Source organism: Trachymyrmex cornetzi, unplaced genomic scaffold (assembly GCF_001594075.2).
Source record: "Trachymyrmex cornetzi isolate Tcor2-1 unplaced genomic scaffold, Tcor1.1 scaffold279, whole genome shotgun sequence".
NCBI lineage: Eukaryota > Metazoa > Arthropoda > Insecta > Hymenoptera > Formicidae > Trachymyrmex > Trachymyrmex cornetzi.
Genome location: NW_017297471.1, coordinates 166,565 through 185,263, shown reverse-complemented (window position 1 = coordinate 185,263; position 18,699 = coordinate 166,565). Strand labels below are relative to the sequence as shown.

Below are 18,699 nucleotides of genomic sequence, written 5' to 3'. Positions count from 1 at the left end.
ACTTAAGACTCCACGATCATCTACGAATTCTATGTAAACGAGCTAAAGTTTATCCAAAAGATAGGTTAGATTCTATATAGTTTGTTTCTGTTACTAATAATTGGTTGGTATAGCAGACTAGCAGCAATCGCAACAACATAATTTGTTGTTACATATTTACCGATCACCGGTTAAAGGTACTGATGGCTTGCTAAATTAACAAAATCCTTTCTTTCAGTGATATCGCAAGATTTTAAGTTTGTGCCTTGTATTGGAGCTGAGAACGTTGTATTATAAATGTTTATCGGAATCATAAGTAATTAAAATAATGATTATAGTATTAACTTAAACAATTAGTTACATCCATTATCTGTTTTAGTAACTATATGTTAAAATAAGTTAAATGCGGGTAAGCATATAAATTGAAGCACATTAATGAATCAAATGCGGGTAGATTCATAAATTGAGGTACATTAATAAGGTTAACAAGACTCCTTGGAGAGGCGTACTAATAGGGACAAAACATTATTTTTATTTTTATCAAAAACATTATAAAACATTAACATTTTTTAGATTAAATTATAATATATTATAAGAAAAAAAATAGTAAAAAAACCGATATTAATTTCAAGTAGACAAAATTAAAGCTATAATATTTAATAATTATAAGGGGATCCTAAAGCAAAGCTCGAACTCCGACGAAATCGTTAGATGTCGCACCGCGCGCGGCACATCGACATGTCTTTTTATACTACCACAACAATATCTCACGCAGTCTATGATACACGCAGTCACACATACGTGTCAATTTTCGTACAACGAATTCGTCGCGATAAAGCGTCTAAATCTAATTCTAAGAACTCGACATTGTATGTTCGTGCAAATTACGTGTTTGAGAACTATTATTTCGTACGTTCGGGTTGCAAAGCTTTCATATCAAGCAAATGTTGTCACGACTTGACAGCTGAGACGCCATGTTACACTAAGAAATGGTAAAAAATATATTGATTTCAAAATTTTTGATCATTCTAAGCGTAGACTCCACTTCACAAACACGTATTAATGCGTATACTTCAATCCTGGAAAAGGATTTTCGAATCCGTGAAAGAGAAAAAGAGTATTCGTTATACAAAAATTATACGTGTTTAGTCGGTAATACAGACGTCTTTAGGATCCCCTTAATTCAGTAATGAACAAGTTGGCTTAAAGTTAAAGGCACACTAATAGAGAGCGTTACTAGTTAATACTTCGCTAACGGAATGCGTGAAGTTATACTTTATATAACATAGATTAAAAATTTAATGAACATAGATTAATCATTATTTATATTTATTAATATATAAAGTCCCCTTTAGAGGGAAATAACTCTGTTATTTACGTCGCAAAAGTCACATATTTTATAAGTTACTGTATCATTTTACGTCAAATGAAAAAATTCTCAGAACTTTATGAGAAGAAAATAAATAATTTTTGTCCCTCGCAGTTTTTCTGTAAAGTTGATAGTATTTGAGTAAAAAATCATTCAAAACTATATTTTGCAATTTTTAGTAATTAATATCTTGTTAACTATTGCGAAAATTGCAAAATGGTAGAGGACTTTTCGACTCAGTTTAGTCCGCTCTATCTACACAAAAGTGATTGGCCAAAAAGGTCGGGACACCCTGTATTCTATTCCAATATATGATATTATATATCGGCGAAAATACAATAATTTTAAAAAGTTTTTTTTTTAATATAAAGAATAAATATTTCGTGTCTCAAATTTTTTTTATAGTAATAAATAATATGTTTTTATTGGTATAACATATTTATCTTAAATATAACAGAATAAATAAAACAGAAAACAATATTTAATGGCATATTTAACGAAGTTATTCCTTTGATTTCTTCAAAAATTTATAAATGTATACTAGATTGTAAAAACGTCCTAAATTATCCTCCAAAAAGCGATTATTAATTGTCGTTATTTCTAAATAAATTCGTATATAAAAACCATTTTTTAAAGGTTTTTAAAGGTTCATTTAAAACTTTCTGTGATAACTCACTTGAAAAATTACTGTGGCTTTTTGAGAAAAGTTTTTAATTTGTACGCGTTGCTAAACTGTCCATTGTAAGTGAAGGCATTAACCACAGTATTAATCCCACAGATATTAACCCCAATCGGTGAAGTATTAAAAAAAGATACTTGCGCACAGGGATTACACTCTTTCCCGTTTTGATTAAATTTTGACAAAGTTTCACAACCGGATTACAATTCCCTCGTTTCCTGCTTTGCTTTCGTCTTTCCGCGAGATAATCTTATATCCTAGCGTACTATAAATTTTTTGCCTTTATTTCACGAGCGATACTTCAAACCTCTTTTGTGGAAAGACATGCTCAGGATAACAGGTCGATGTAAACGTCCAGTTCACATGCATTGTGTGCTCAGAGAGCAAAATGTAAAAATGAAAATTTCTCTAAACTGGCGTGAAATTTATGCGAGTTTTTATTATTAACAATGGCATCTTATAAAAAATGAGACATTCTTCCAACCAATATCTTTTTGATACAAATAGAAGCATCCGCGATACGCGTATCGAATTTTATTCTCTTGAAAGTTTTTGTTCACGAAGATATTCTTTTTCAGGAGATATTTGTATTATAGATCGTTAGAGATATAGGTAGGATCCGCGGAGATCACTAAGAAAAGCTCAAAGTTTACGAACGTCAGTAAAAAGGAATTTTTCAATCTTCTTGATATGCTTTAGAAGAGAGAAATTTATCAAGATGTATGTTGACTCGATATACTGAAACTTTTCAAAGCAAGAAAATATTCTGTTTAAACTTTTCAGAGTAGTAAGTTTTCTATATCAATATATGCCTATACAAGCGCGTTATATAACTTATTTTATTTATTAAATTACCTTTACTTTTTTGATGATTAACCATTTCAAAACAATTACTGCCTCCACATTTTTATCGACAAAAGTTTTAAGAAATTCTAAAAGAATCTGTTGATAAAATTTAATGCAGAAACGGCGGTTCATGTTGAATCTACTATCGAATGGTTTTATTTGTCTTCTTACTAATTAAGTACTGGAAGAAATAAGTCTTGAATCAACGGACAGAAATGCACAGTAGAAGAATCGTTAAATTCTCGCACTGCTTTAAAATAACAGAGAAACGTCGATGTTGGAAAATTCGGACAAAGCGAAATACCGAAAAAGAAGCTAACTGTACATTGCCTTTTATTCAGCTACATTTTTCTTCCATTTCTTTATTTCCACATTTCTCGGTGCATGCGGATGTCCTGACTATGGCATGATAAATTGATCTCTCTTTTATCAGAGCAAGTTTTCATTTCATTCGTTTTCATGTAATATTTAAGGACATTTCTTCGCTCGACGTACCGTAACATTTACTCGAGCAAAGTGAGATTCTTCCAATTGTTCGCTATTATAAACAAAATAAGCAAACTGCGCACGTTTACTCAAAGAGCAAAAGTTACGGGAACGATTTCCGGCGAGATAATAATAATCTCAGACGCGAAATTATGCACGTTTCTGAGAAAAGCAACTTACTTGTATATACGGTTGAGGCTGTTGCGAGGATGGTGGAGGTGGAGGAAGAGGACCGCCGGTTACCGCTGCATCTTGCTGCGGGGACGTGCGTGGTGGCTCTGAAAACAACATGATCTCGTTTACATGATACGCCAAATCGCATCATGTAAATTACCGCTGTGGGATTTTGCTTGGTACTTTGCGCGTCGGTGTCACCGTCGGAAAAATTAATACTGATAAGCTTATTTTGCAAGTTAATTTCTGTATGCTGTATATGATTGAAGAGACAGCTATTAAAGGAGCTTAGACGAGCAAAAGAAAGATTAAATTAAAATTTCGAAAAACTAATTTCTCTTAGAGTTTACTTTTTATCATTTTAATATTCCGACGTTCTAAAAATAAAACTGTAAGCTCTAATGGATTAATTGAAATCCTTTGCTACATATTTTTATTATACAAAAGAAAATGGATACGATATCTATTACATTTTTCTATATTTTATAAGATTGCAAGCCATACTGAGTTAAGTTGAAATAAATTTTATAAAATAATCTATAAATTAAATTAAAATTAGGTATTCTTAATTACTTTATTGTTTTTTTATTATATATTATTTTATTTTTATTAAATCGTTGAGAAAATAATTATAGAAAGTTTGGTTCGTGCGCTTTGTACTTTTAATTAGAATATTCAAAACCTCTTTAAATATTTAACTTACTAAAATATATCTCTAATTGAAGGTACGTTTAAAATATATTTTCGCGAACTGTTAAAAAATATTCGTTCATTTATAAATAATAAGTATCAGAAAAAATTAGAAAAAATAAAAAGTACGTATCCCCAGGAAGATTGCAGAAATATAGTGTATTGCAAAAATACCATAAAATGCGATACGGCTTGCTGCTCTTTGTGCGGAGATTAAGGATTCTTCTCTAAATAAGAAATGAGGGGTGACTATGGAGTAAGCGTCATGATAAATATATTCTAGTAATAACTACACAAAATATTAGAAAACTATTTCCCTTTGTCAGAACGCACCTGTCACATGTGACCGTGATGCCGGAGACAGGTAAAGCTTAGGAAGGCAAAGCTTACCGAGTGTACGGAAGACGATCGGTCGGCTTCGAAACTTCTTTCCGGCCCTCACGGCGGTTACGACCAGTTGATATTGCGTGTCAGCCCGAAGGCCGCTCAAGGTGACTGCTTCACTATTTCCCGCGACCACCGCCACCACCCTGTAACTAACCACCTTGCCGTTATGATTCTGTGTGTTTTACACTTACGATCATTTTCAAATGTTCCTACAGAGATATTCTAAGCATAATATATATATATATAAACCGTTATCTGCGAGATTTCCTTCATTCCATCTGATTGTAATCACCGTAAAATAATAATTTCCGTGCTAAAATGGATAAATTAATATATTAAATTATTACAAAGCCGTAGTATTTTTTTCACATGTTTTTACGATATACTTGACAAAGTATATCTTTTTTGTAAAATAAAAAATCAGAAAATATATAAATCTTTAATTAACTGGCAGATATTATTTCTATGAAACTAGATATATAATACAATAAAATTATACTAATAATAAAGTGTATATATTATAATTATGTTATTAGAGTAATGCCAACTATTTTCTGCTAGTATCTTATACACGAAAATAATGCGATTTACATATTTAGCAATACTATTATATTATGATAAACAACATATTTTTAAGCATGAGTGTACATATTTGCTAATAATAAATAACTGTCAGTAACAATTGGCACATTAACAGTTTGAGGAATATACTCAACGATTATAGCGATAATATTATATTATAATCTCCTATCAGCGATCATCTAACATGCCACCAGTGATCACACATATAATCTTTATACATACACATTTAATCATTCTTTCGTTTTTACATTATTTAAGAGTAGCATATATTTTTGAGCATTTATACTTCTCAAATAGGCTTTTTTGTTATACAATAGACGAATTTAATCGATTTACTACCTAATTAATAGATGTATGAAAATCGATTAGCTTTGATAACGTAATTGATGATCCTCTACATAGAGTATTACAATACATCATTATAATGCGAGACCATGGCGATAATAAAAGAACCCATATCACGTTAATAAAATGGATTATGGTGAAATGAATAGACAAAGAGCGGACAATGAAGGAGAGAAATTAAACAGGATTTATTCCATTCATTTCACATTTATAACAGCCACATCAATAGGAAGCACAAAGATAAAGACATTTTTGCTTAAAAACATTGAAGTATTAAGCAACCAAATTATGATAATACATTAATTTTTAACAAAGCGATTTATAGTGGCAAAGGAAGTATAAACTTCTTTTTCATTGAATTACTTTTTATAATATTCTGAACAATATATCGCGTAAAGATTTATTTTAAGCAAAATATATGAAAAGTACATTTTTAATTTATTCTATATTCTTTATAATTTAAATTAATTATAATTTAAAACTCATTAATATTCTCCTTCAGCTTAGATGTATGAATTTCTCTAAATAAATTGTTTTAGATGATTGATTGAATTATCCTGCTATATTAATTGTTGTAATAATTCATTATATTTTATCAATATATTTTAATGATCAATATATTTATATATTATAACAATACATAAAAAACAAGACAAGTAAAAATATCGATGCGCATCATTATTCGGTAAAGCGATTATCGTAATTCGAGCAGCAGATGAGCATTGAATTTCGAGATACACTGCTATTGTATAAATCGATCAACGATTTGCGAGGAACATAATGGCAAATCTTAATAGAATATTTGCAATATAATAACTTTATAATCCGCGATAAAAAAAAAATATTATAATATTAAATACAAAAAATTTTTCCAGATTTTATTATTGATCTCTTGAAGCTATAAAAAAATCATCAGCTTTAACAAATTAATGCGAATAAATAAACGTCCAAATAGTCTATCAGTTCATTAAAAAATGATCACATTTTAATATTGTATGCAATAATATATTAATTCCTAATGGAATGTTAAGCTGGCTATTTTGTGGAGCTCGATCCTAATCGAACTTTGTAAATTTTACTTACGCAGTTTTTCTCTCGTGAATTTCGATACTACTTCAAGAATTCAAAATACAATCTGTATTCTTGTGAAAGACGGTGCTCCGCTTTCAGCAAAGTCATTTTCTTGTAGATCGTATCGAAGGTTATCAAAGTGCAACTTCGATTTATCGTTACTGTGCAGTGGTTCAACAGATTCATTCACACATAGAAAATTTGCTTCACGTTTCAAGTGACGGTAATTGAATTGACGATATTAAACGGACCGTTAACAGTCACAAAAGATTGAGAGAATATCAGAATAATCTCTGGAATGCTGTCATCCGAAAGTTCTGCTTTGTGTACATTATTATTAGATAAAATTATTATTACTAAAATTGCTCGCGTAAATATTGTAGCATATTTCTGTGTTATATATTTTAGATAAAGATAAAATAGTTCGTCAAAAGCAATTCGTTTGTACAGAAATAATATGATTTTAGTAATTGAATGAAGTTAATAAAAATTTCGATATGCATGCTGCATTCAAATTACGTATTTACATTTATCTATGTTATGAAGAATAATAAACTGCTTTTAAAATATTAATTACATGTTATAATTTTCATCGTATTAGTATAATAATAGTAATTGTTATTTCTATTATTTGTTAAAAATAATAATGATGTTATTATTTTTAATATACTGCATATTTTCTAATGTAATTTTGACGTTAACAATATCAAGTTAAAGTCCAATTAAAGCCAAGCTGTATTCTATAATAACGTTATTCTTTATATTATAAACCATTGCGATTGTATGACCGAATATACGTAATATTAAATATTATTTCGGAAATGGAAAATGTACTGTATATATATGTGTCGTCTATCGTCGGTGCAAAATACTTTTTATGTACATACTAAGTATATATATATATATATGTATAGACACAATGCTGCGAATTGTCAGAAATAATGTAAAAGTTGTGTTCTTCTAAAGCGAACGGAATATAGAATAAGAACAGTTCAGTTGAACCACAAAGTTGGACCACAAATCAGTTACAGCGCACGTTTCCTGGCAAGCAAAATTTTCCAATTGACCTATTTAATATACCTAATCCTTCTCGTGCCTTTTCGTCGTTACGTAAAGGCATAATCTCACCGATGTAAGTGCGCGCATGTTGAACTTTACATAAGAGACCCCATAACACACTTGGACCGTCTATCATATCAGAGATGTTATGCATTTACGCAGTATACAAAAGCACTCCTGCCGCTGAACACATTTAGGTAAACGAACGCTGCAACAGGCCGTCTGACCTTCTCATGTTCGCGTTTCAATAAATCAGCACGCGGAATGTATGTCATCAAGAGAAAAAGAATCCATTTTTTTCTCCCTAACAATGCCTACGAAATTATTTCTGAATCATAATCGATAAAATTTTAAAAGCGCTTGCAAATTAAGTTTCAGGAGAGCAAATATATATAATTACAAATTTATTTTATACAATAATATTATAATTTTCAGTAATCACGCGCGTTTCAAGATTGAGAAAAATAATAAAATTTTTTAAATAAATATTAAATAAATTTTAATTTGATAGAAAATTTTATTCAAGCACTGTTTTTTTATTTTAATATATTTAACGTCGAGTATTATAAAGTTACAATAAATAACAATATATTTTATTGATGTTTTTATATGGAAAAATATGTTTTTTCGTGTATAAAAAAAGGATTTTTTAATATTTGAACTCTAATGTAATTTCCGGTAAGTGTGAATCGCAATCGATAAATCACGTTCCAATAATGGAAAATATTAATTCATCATGAATTTGATGTTCTCTTTTATCCACGGTTTGCGTATGTTAAATTTTATATAGTTTTCGTTCCATTATGGTTTCATTATTTTAATGGTACATTACTGTCTGTAAATCTTACAAATCCGATCATTTACCATTGCTTCCACATTTACGTAAAACATATCTATTTATGTCAATAATATATTAACATTTCGAGTTCATCAGTGTTATGTATGCGTACAGTGTACATAATTCATTAGAGACTAATGGTTTGTAAATTTAATATATATTAAGACATTTATACATATATATTTGATTTAATATACAAGATAGAAGGAAAATAAAAAATTAATATTCAATGTAAAAAAAAATTTATATATATATATATCTACTGCTAATTAAACTTTACGAATGTTGTTTTCCGAAATTCGTTTCTATGTTCTAAGCTATATATTAGTAATTTTGTATCATATCAGAAAAAGGAAGAGAAATGAACACAATAAAGATAAAGTGTAAAAATAATTAATGATACTAATAATTATTATGATACTACAGTCGATACTAAAGAAAATTACTCATATACATATATAAGTTATTACCAGTAACTTATGCAAAAGTTTATTCTGAACAGGTGCGAAATTAACCCTTTCGCACATGCACGTCACGATAAACTTGGTTCCTCTACTGTGTACTAGTTCGTGTTCTATGTAATAATTCGTTCTAATAGATCGGTTAAGTTAGTTGCGTATGAACTGCTGCCGAATAGAATTCGATTTCTTGGTGAAATAAATAAACTTGCCAGTAAAGTCTTCTAAAACATTACTTTTATAATGTCAAATAGTTATTTATAGGAATACATTTGAAAAAAGAAAATATATTATTATCTTAGGAATTCATAATCCCAATAAAAAAAGCTTAATAATGTTTTATGTATGTGTATTATAAAGATAATTTCAGAAGGCACATTTCAATTCTAAAATACAAAAGAAAGATTTTAAAACACTCTGCTTTTTAGTTCATTTGCTGATAATAGCGCTTGTATCTTTACGATATTTTTTGTTAATATTTCCAAGCTTTTTCTTTTATGTGAAGTCTTAATGTTACGTTTCTGCTGGAATTTAAATTAAAATTTTGAAAATCAACTTTGCTATAATTGTAATATTAGTTTTATTAATCCTTCGTTACAATGCTATATATTTTCAGGTCGATAAAAACTTTTTACAAAAATATCGGACAGAGTATCTCATATTTTTTTTATATTACTTAGCTTTGCCACTACGATATTAAATATAAATTAGGGAAGACTAAACACAAGAATTTAAACATCGAATATAGCGCGGGTCAATACGTATCATGAAAATATATATATATCTGCGCATGAAATGGGATTATCATTGTATTGGTGATAAACGAAACATACGTCCTTGTTTAATTTTTAACTCGTGAGTATTCGCGATGACATATTGCCTACTTCAGGAATAATATTGTGTCACACAACCATTTAACAAGGCAGCGTTTCATAAATAATATTATCAATTTTTATTTTCGCAATCCTGGTCTATTATACTATATCATTTTTATTGTAATATCGTTTTAATTAACGAATATAACGTTTAAAAAAGAATAAGAATATCTCATCTTTAAATTTTCATGATGTAAAACTCATTGCAAAAAAATTTGTTTCATCATAAAATAAAGATTTTATACAATATCATTTATACATTATCCTTTTCAATATAAATTGGTACATTACTTATGGAATCTAAAAAATTCATTCGATCGTTATGGCAAATTGCATCATTAATTAAATAAGGTAAATTGAAGGACTTTACTGATCAATAAATATAAAAAATTAATAAGAGAGAAAAAACCATTTTTTATCATAACGGACCTTGGTGATTAGTAATATATTTATATGTGAATATATACAAACGCGATTATCAGTTCTATATATAGACTGTGCGCCGACGGTTTGTCGAATTTAAAATGTATGTAATCATAAATTAAAATAATAATTTCACAATTATATAAATTGAGTGTCGATTTAATAAAAAATTAAATATAAAAAAAATATCTTAAATATATTGACGTTATTTCAAAATAAAATTCGTCTTAAAAATTGAAAATTAGTAAGCATGATTATATTACAGATCAATTCTGTCCAATTTAATTAAAAGTCGTACATTTCAAAACAAATTCGTAACATTTGGTATATGTCATTTGTTTAAAATGCGACGTATTTGACGAACACTCACGAGTTAAGCAAAAGAAAATTGTCGTTTCAAGGAAAAGCGGGATATACCTGTCGTCATAATTCCTGTGCCGCAAAAAGAGGTAAAAATTCTCATTTAATATTAAGTCCTCTTTGAATTGACGCGAATATCGATTCGATAAATCCTCTATCTCACTCAGTTTAATATGTGTGCCTATAAATCTGTTTCAAAACCTTCTACCTTATTGTGATTCATCTGCAGTCTGCACGTTTCAGTGCATCTATCGATCTGATAAAAGCAAACACATTCGGACCGTAAATGTGTTCCTATAATGCGACTCTAATTGTTTTCTTAGGCACGTTTCGCTCAAATATACCACGTGTGATTCACACACGCACATTACACTAAACGCTGTAAACTTATTTCGTGATAAAAGACAAGTTCGTGCAGCCGATCCTGAAATCTTTTTCATAATTTTATTAATTAATCCATATCTTCATTTCGATTAATTCATATCTTCACCTATAGACGAATTTAATTCAAACTATTCAACGATAGGAATTTTGTCTATTATTTAAAAATGTTATTAAAAAGAATTGCACACTGGAAAAAAAGTTTAGTTGCATTAATTTTAATTGAAAATGGACAAATCAGAATTTTCTCTCTCTCCCTCTCTCTGGTTTAATTTGTTATAACTTTATTTGAGATATATAAAATTCTGATTGATATGATCAGAACCTTCTAATTTGTTCATTTCAAAGTCAGAAATTTTTCTTAGTGTGTTTTCTCTATAACACATTTCTCTAATATTAAACTTTAAAGCTGTATCTTTAAATCTTTGTCTACTCAAGTAGCAAGGTGACGTTATACGTCAAAATGTCGTTGAAGTGATGACAAATAATGTCAGCTTGTTATTAGTCATCTGCATTAATTTAAAATTGGATAATAGCCAATTTAACTGGGTTTAAGTCGCGCAAAAATAAAAATAATGTTATACATTAAATCTTCAGATTAAAGAGAAGAAAATTTTAAAGGTGCAGATAAAGATAGATCCAAGTATGAAAATGACTAAGAAAGAGGTAACAACTTGATCACTAACATTTACAGAATGATATACATGCACTGTATAATCTTTCATCGATTCTTATCGAGCCTGTACATATAAAGTTTAAATTCAGATTGATAAGCGTGTGCCAGATAAATAATTTCGTTTCTGAACATGAATACGTGGTTATATTCAGAGAACATTTAGATGTTCTCTCGGTGATTAAAGGAAATTAGCGATGGCGTGTAATATGCGTGCTGTTGTATTAAACGAGATCAAGCACGAGACCAGACACACGCGTATCACGCACGACCTGCTTACTATCCTCTCGACCCTCTCTCAACGGTATTAGCGTCGACATATCTGGCACAGATTGTAACATTTCGTACGTTGCCATTGTTAAACTTTTTATACATATACACTATCCCAGATTCGATAAGCCTAAGTGTCTGCAATGCGGCATTTTGTCGCGATTCGCGAACATCAAAGTACGTCAGCAATTCAGCTGCATCGGTGTGCAAGAAAAAGAAAAGTTCAAAAGAGAGACGTAGATTTTCGAACGAAAAATGATGTTATTCTTCGATTATCAGCAGGACAAATGTTGAATATGATAATTTAATTCCATATGGATTATCGTTTTTTATTTCTATGGATATAAGTAAATTTTTCTTGCTGCGCGATAAAATTCGCGCACTCGTTGTTGAACGCGTAGAACGAATTTATGTACGAGATACGAGAACTTCTACTAAAAACTTTGAAGCTGAAAAAGATTCGTGTCGATATTATCTGATAGCAGTTTCTGAGAATAATTTCCTCGTTTTCGAAAAACTATAGTAATAAGAATAGTAATAATACCTAGACATTATGACAAATGCAATCAGGCATATGATACGTTTTATTGAGAAATTTCCATTTCTCTTGAAAAGACCTAATACCCGATAGAATACGAGACTGGTGTTTTCATTTGGATGCTGTCTGCGAAATAAAAATCTGAACTTTTCCGCGCGCGACTCGCAATATCGGAATCACTGGAACGCACCTGGCGTCGGTTGGCTTGTACGTGACGTCGTATTTCTCGACCTGCTCGACCTGGCTGGTGCTCCAAGACACGCGCACAGACGTCGGGTTCAGGAACATCACCGTTATGTTTTCCGGGACGCCGGGAATGCCTGTCACCGAGCCTGCGAACAATCAATATGGAGTACCTGTCGTTATACGGTAATCCGCTTGTCGAGACACTGGTTATACTACAACTATCGCCGTTTCGTTTGACTATGAGTCCGTCGATCAATCAGAGAAATGGAATTCTTCCTTAGAGAAAATTTCATTCAATCGTATCTTTTCTTAGCTTCCACTATAAATATCGTTAAAACTACTCATATTAAAATTTTTTTATTTCTTCTCAAATGAAATTTTCATTGTCTACTTTTTCAGATTTTATTCGAAAAAAACCTATAATTTTTCTCCCTTGTTCTCTCAGGAAATATTTTGCAACCCTTTCCATTACTTTCGCGCTTACCTACAAATCCAGCTCCTTGGAGGATTAGTATTGTGGCCCAAAGGACCATGCCGCCAGGATGGCGGGCCGGAGGTGGACCGCGTCTCCTTCCGCACACGTGTCCGTCTCCACTTCTGCTTCTTATTATAGCCGTGCGCCTTTACCGTGCAAAAGCAAGACGTCAGTCTGCGCAAACTGTAAAAAAAAATATGTACAATTACATAAATATGTGTAAAAATTACACAATTTATAGTGGAAATATATAAAATTGTTCGTTTTTACAAAAATTAGCATTTTTACCTTTAATTGTATCAATACATCTTTAGAGAAGAGAAATTACAATAACAATGGCATATTTTATAGTTTCTATATAAATGTACAAATTTTTGTAAAATTATATGACATAATATATATAATAGTAATGTATCATGTATATTTGCATTTTTATGTTTGTACATCAATAACATAGCTTAAGAAATATTGTACGTTATTTGTTAACAAATTAATAAATTAAATATTTCTATAAAGGGTGCTTTCCATTGAGTGACACAAGTCATTTTACAAACTCACAAACATATTATTCTATCTTGGCATTCAGACAGTAACAAAGATAGAACGACACTTATGTCGACTTGTGTCACCAAATAGAAACTATCCAAACTTAACACTGCGGTTTGCCGACGGCACAGTACCGTCGCACGTCGCACGAATTTCAATGTTCCGGACTTTCCGGATTTTCCGATCTGTCAATGACATAGTGCCATCGCGTAAGAACATTAGTTTTGTCGACGTATATGTACATTATCTATTATTATTGTATGCAATTGTTATGGATAAAATATAAACGAAATGTTGCTTGGTAATTCAAGAATAATTATATTCATAATTAAATACATATTACGTGTTTACGTTAAAAAATGTGCGGTCCAGTTCATATATAGTCATAGTTTGTTACTGTCAAATAATGTAACTATATATGTAATATATGTATACGCGATTCGCGCAAAGTATTAACGTCAACTGTAAATTTACTTTTGCAAATTGTATAATTATTATAAAGAAGATAATTTTATTTATAAGTTGCGATTTTACTTCACGTGTGTGTAAATATACATCTTTAATAGTAGATCCCAAAATTACTCACACTATGACTGTTATAATTTTATATTACATTGTAATTTTTTACAGTGCATGCAAATAAATCTAATTGAGGCTCTACAAAAGAATTTGTTTTTCAGAATCTATAATAAAGATAATAAAATATAAAGTATTGTCATCCAAGAGCGTTTTTTGGTTCAAAATTAAATGAAAATTCTCTTTAAGTTAAATCCTTCAGCTTTCAATGTTCCTTAATTATGTCTTGATTTATATTTCTACCATTCAGGCTGATAGATGCAAACTTTACAAAAGTAAGAAGAGAGTTTCTCAAAAGCACGGTATAAAGTTCATTACCTGTACATGCACCTTTTCGAGCGTTCCGTGTCTTCTATCCGCCTTTGCCGTGCTGCATCCTTCCTCTCGGGCTACGTCATAACAATGATAGCGCGAGATTACCACTGCACAGTGCATTATTCAGTCTTGCATTTCATTTGCCGATGGTATTTCCGATGATCCGTTCGCGAGCTCATTCTACATTCCAGCTGCAATAATGGACGAACTATTAATTCAAACCAAATAAATTTACATGTCCCTGAAATCATGTATTATGTTGGGAATTAACAATTGCTATAATCAGCGGATATTATTGTTTGCCTAGAGGAAAATGATTTTCGGATATTTAAAAAATCCATTAAAAAAAACAATTAAATCAATAAAGGAGCGCAATAACATTTCAGTGTTATATTTAATTAACGTAATTCAATGAAATATAACTTACATGAAGAGAATGATTTTGTTGAAATATCTAAAAATTTATTTAAATCATAGAGATTTGAAAATAATTTTGTTAAAACAACAAAATATTTCGTAGGAAACTTATATAATTAGCAATGTTGCAAAAAGTTTTGACATTCTAGCAAACCAGCTCAAGCGTTACTTATTGCAATAGTCTAACAAAAAATTATTTTTACATCTGAAAATTTTTAGACATTTCAGCAAAACGCGGTTCTTTCTGTTTGTTAAATAATTTTATTAAATAATTTCACATAATCTATTTCTCTCATCTTGATAAATGATAAAAATATCATCTCTTAAATAATAAAATAAAACCTCTTTAAAATTTCAACAGCTAAGTATCGCAGTGCATATACATATATAATTCCATAAAAATAATAGAAACAATAATTCCTTGATTACAACGATTACAACTAATTGTGTCTGAGAAGACTGCGATCAAGACGACGTCCGTTTTGCGCACTAGCGGGCATCGCACTCACGGTATTCAAATCGAATCGAATTGGGGCACGGAGTCTACATCCCACAAAGCCTCGCGTGGCTGATAAGAATCGCGTGGCCGATAAAAAGGACCGAGCGCGGATCAGGTGTCCCAGCAATTTGCGCGGCTGTCTTGCACAAGTCGTCGAACACAGCGGTGCCGTGCTGACCTTTCCTTCGGATTGCGTGGCCGTGGTATACCGCGGCTGCGGTACCGGGTGCCGTGCCAACGAAAATACAACAGACAAAGCCGCGTCCGGCGGCGCCCTCGGTGAGCCTCGGGCTTACGAACAACAAATGGAGCTTGCGGTTTACATTGGACCGCCTTTATACTCCGGCGGCCTTCCACGAACGTGTTCCGCAACGGCCTAGCGCGCTCTCAGTGGTGTAAAGTCATGGGAGAAGAGCTTGTTTAAGTTAGACGTGACTCTCTCCACCGTCTTCGCTTCCGACGAGAGATTTTTGGAGGAAGCAAAACACGCCTGCGATTAGCGATATGAAGCGCGCGATAAACGATTATCTCTTGACTGGGGCTAAAACCCTCCGAGTAGCAGCAGCGATCAATTTCTGATGAACGATATTATGAAAATTATTTTCACACAGTTGCGTTTAAATTTTTTAATTCAAAAGTTGCATGATTCTAAGGTGCTTAAAAAGTACACTGAGAAAAGTGTACTAAATTTTAATAAACATTTTTTAATGGTATTAACTTAACATTTACTTTTACTGTAAATGAATATTTACTAAATAAAAAATGATAGTTAAATTAATAGTTTTTTTAATTAATTATCGGCTTGTACTATTCGAACAAATATTTATTAAAATATAGTACATTTTAGGTACGATAATATTATGATATGCTGTATTTGTGCGTAAGTTATTTTTGTATTGATGATGTTAAACAGATAAATCTTATTTTATACGAGGAAAAAAATATTAAGAAAATTGTGTTCTGACGTGGAAAAGGATTTATTTAGCAGAATTGATGCGATTTGCATATTATAGTCAACTAATTATTAATAACATAATGAAAAATTCAGATAATATATATTCTATTTTGACGCGATTCGCGCTCTATTATTAAATAATTTCTGTTATGTAATTATTATTTATTTTAATTATTATGTTATAATACATGTTTCATATAATTATGTGTTTATTATCTGTACACCGTATTCCGCTTTATCACGCTTCAATTATTTATTCTGCGATTTTTAACTTCGACGTTGAGGTCCACCTACGTTCGCGCCACTGAATGTAACGACTTACATGTTGTGAAAAATATTTTCATCGGACGGAGAATGGTCGGACTTTCCCTTTCAAGTCTTTCATGAGCATTCGAGCATTTTGCTGTGCCTGATAGAGCAAAGCTTTACTGTTTAGAAAAAAAAATCGTTATTCTCTGTGACATTATGTTATTACCAGCCAAGCAGCACAGACGTTTAATCTGTCGAGTAAACAAAAATTAATATTTTTAATAAAAAAAGACAGCAGAATTTCAAAAATTAAATGAACTTGTTAAATTTGTTGAAACCGCTACGAAAAATTAGCCCCAATTGGTTCAATGTCGTTTCCGGTAAAAATAACGTAATTGCCCTCCTGTGTATGATTTACGTAGAATGTGACGTCGGACTGGAACGATAATATCTTTTTACGTGCGACTAGAATAATAACGAAAAAAACTGGAACAACTGCAAATCTTCATGATCATAAAGAGAAAGAAAAATAAACATAAGATAACTTAAATTATCTCATAAATAAAGCGAACATATTTTGAAAGAAGAAAGGAAGTATTGTAAACAAGAAACGTATTAAATATATTCCAATAATAAACAATATTTCTATTAATAAACATTTTAATGATATTCGTGTTGTGAATGTTTATTTTATTCCATGTGTTATGAATTTTTTCCCGAGCTTAACAATTTCGATAAACAATTAAATATAGTTATTAAATATAAAAATAAATATGAATAAAATGTATTTTTAGAACAATGCAATATTAAATATATTATACATTTAAACTTTTAATTAAAGCTCGCGCAAAAGTAAAACAAATTTAAGAGACAAGTTAGACAGTCTGTAAATATTTGAGAAAAGGATACGTCCTCGAAAATTGGAATCATTCGTCAACCCGTTTGTCGCACGTTTGTTACTCGTATATCATAACCGAAAACCGGCGTCTTATGAGAAATACTAGGTGACATTTGATTTTCCTTATTATATTTCATATCTGAAGATACGTGAAAACAAATTGCGTGAACATCGCGTGGCCATAAATTTTGAGCTGCCTTGTGGTAAAAGGCACTTAAAGTTATATTTACGTTGAATACACTTGGGCATATGCACGTACGAAATTGCAACGTGTACTCTGCATTGCGGTAAGGGTACTCGTGGTTTGCGATCGAATCGCGAAAATACGGCGCCTTTAATTAAAGTTTATGAAAATTTCTCTCGATATAAAAGCAATCTTTTCGGGAAATTGTGTTAACATATTTTCGAGTGTCGTGCACATCTTGCCTCGCTTTAATAAAGATACCGTCAAATATGCGAGGAACAGCCTCAGAAGTTTAAAGTTTAAATACTTCATTATTTATTTTCACTTCATTATTCATTTTTAATTAAACAGTATTATCATTTTGTTTTCTTTAAAACGTCTTTTTATGAAAAATGTTCAAAGTGATAAAAGTACGTCAACCTTTATTGAATAAAGTAGACGGGAAATATGGGCTAGAACCGCTTTCCTTCAATATGGGAAACTTTTGTAGAATATCGTGCAGTTATTGTTTCAGCATTTTTTTTGCAACTGCTTTAATAAGACATAATGAATTGGATGGATTCAATAGTTGGACGGTACATTTCCAAACGCGAAACGACCTCGTTGGCGATGCGGATTGTGGATTCTGCAATCTCTTAAAAGCGATCACTTCGCGGTCATTCATCTTGCAGCTGCTATTTCGAGAGAGCTTGCAAGACATCGACCACACGCGACAAGTTCGACGACTTTTCTCCCTTCCTCCCTCTCCCCCCCCCTCCTCGTCTTTCTTCCAACTTGGCCGGATGACGAGTGCTTTGCGCGTTGCATAACATACCGTATAAATTTCCATCCGTAATTAGTTGGATTATGCATACGCTGACCCCGTAATAGTAGGGAAAAAAAACCCCTACTTTAAATCTTTCTCTTTCTCTCTTTG

At 31.1% G+C, this 18,699-nt stretch overlaps 1 protein-coding gene across 11 annotated transcripts in view; it reads right to left on the bottom strand.

The window, feature by feature from the left end:
• LOC108762172 (uncharacterized) overlaps positions 1-18,699 on the bottom strand; it is a 136,926-nt gene that overhangs the window by 32,158 nt on the left and 86,069 nt on the right. Inside the window, exons 1-6 of one of the 11 annotated variants that reach the window (XM_018509053.1) lie at positions 15,508-15,805; positions 14,585-14,772; positions 13,154-13,327; positions 12,674-12,815; positions 4,557-4,759; positions 3,540-3,637 (exon numbers count right to left, since the gene is read on the bottom strand). In XM_018509053.1, coding sequence (XP_018364555.1) covers positions 3,540-3,637; positions 4,557-4,759; positions 12,674-12,815; positions 13,154-13,202 — 492 coding nt within the window. In that variant the 5' untranslated portion in view covers positions 13,203-13,327; positions 14,585-14,772; positions 15,508-15,805. The other 10 variants (XM_018509060.1, XM_018509061.1, XM_018509062.1 and 7 more) reach the window with 10 other exon arrangements.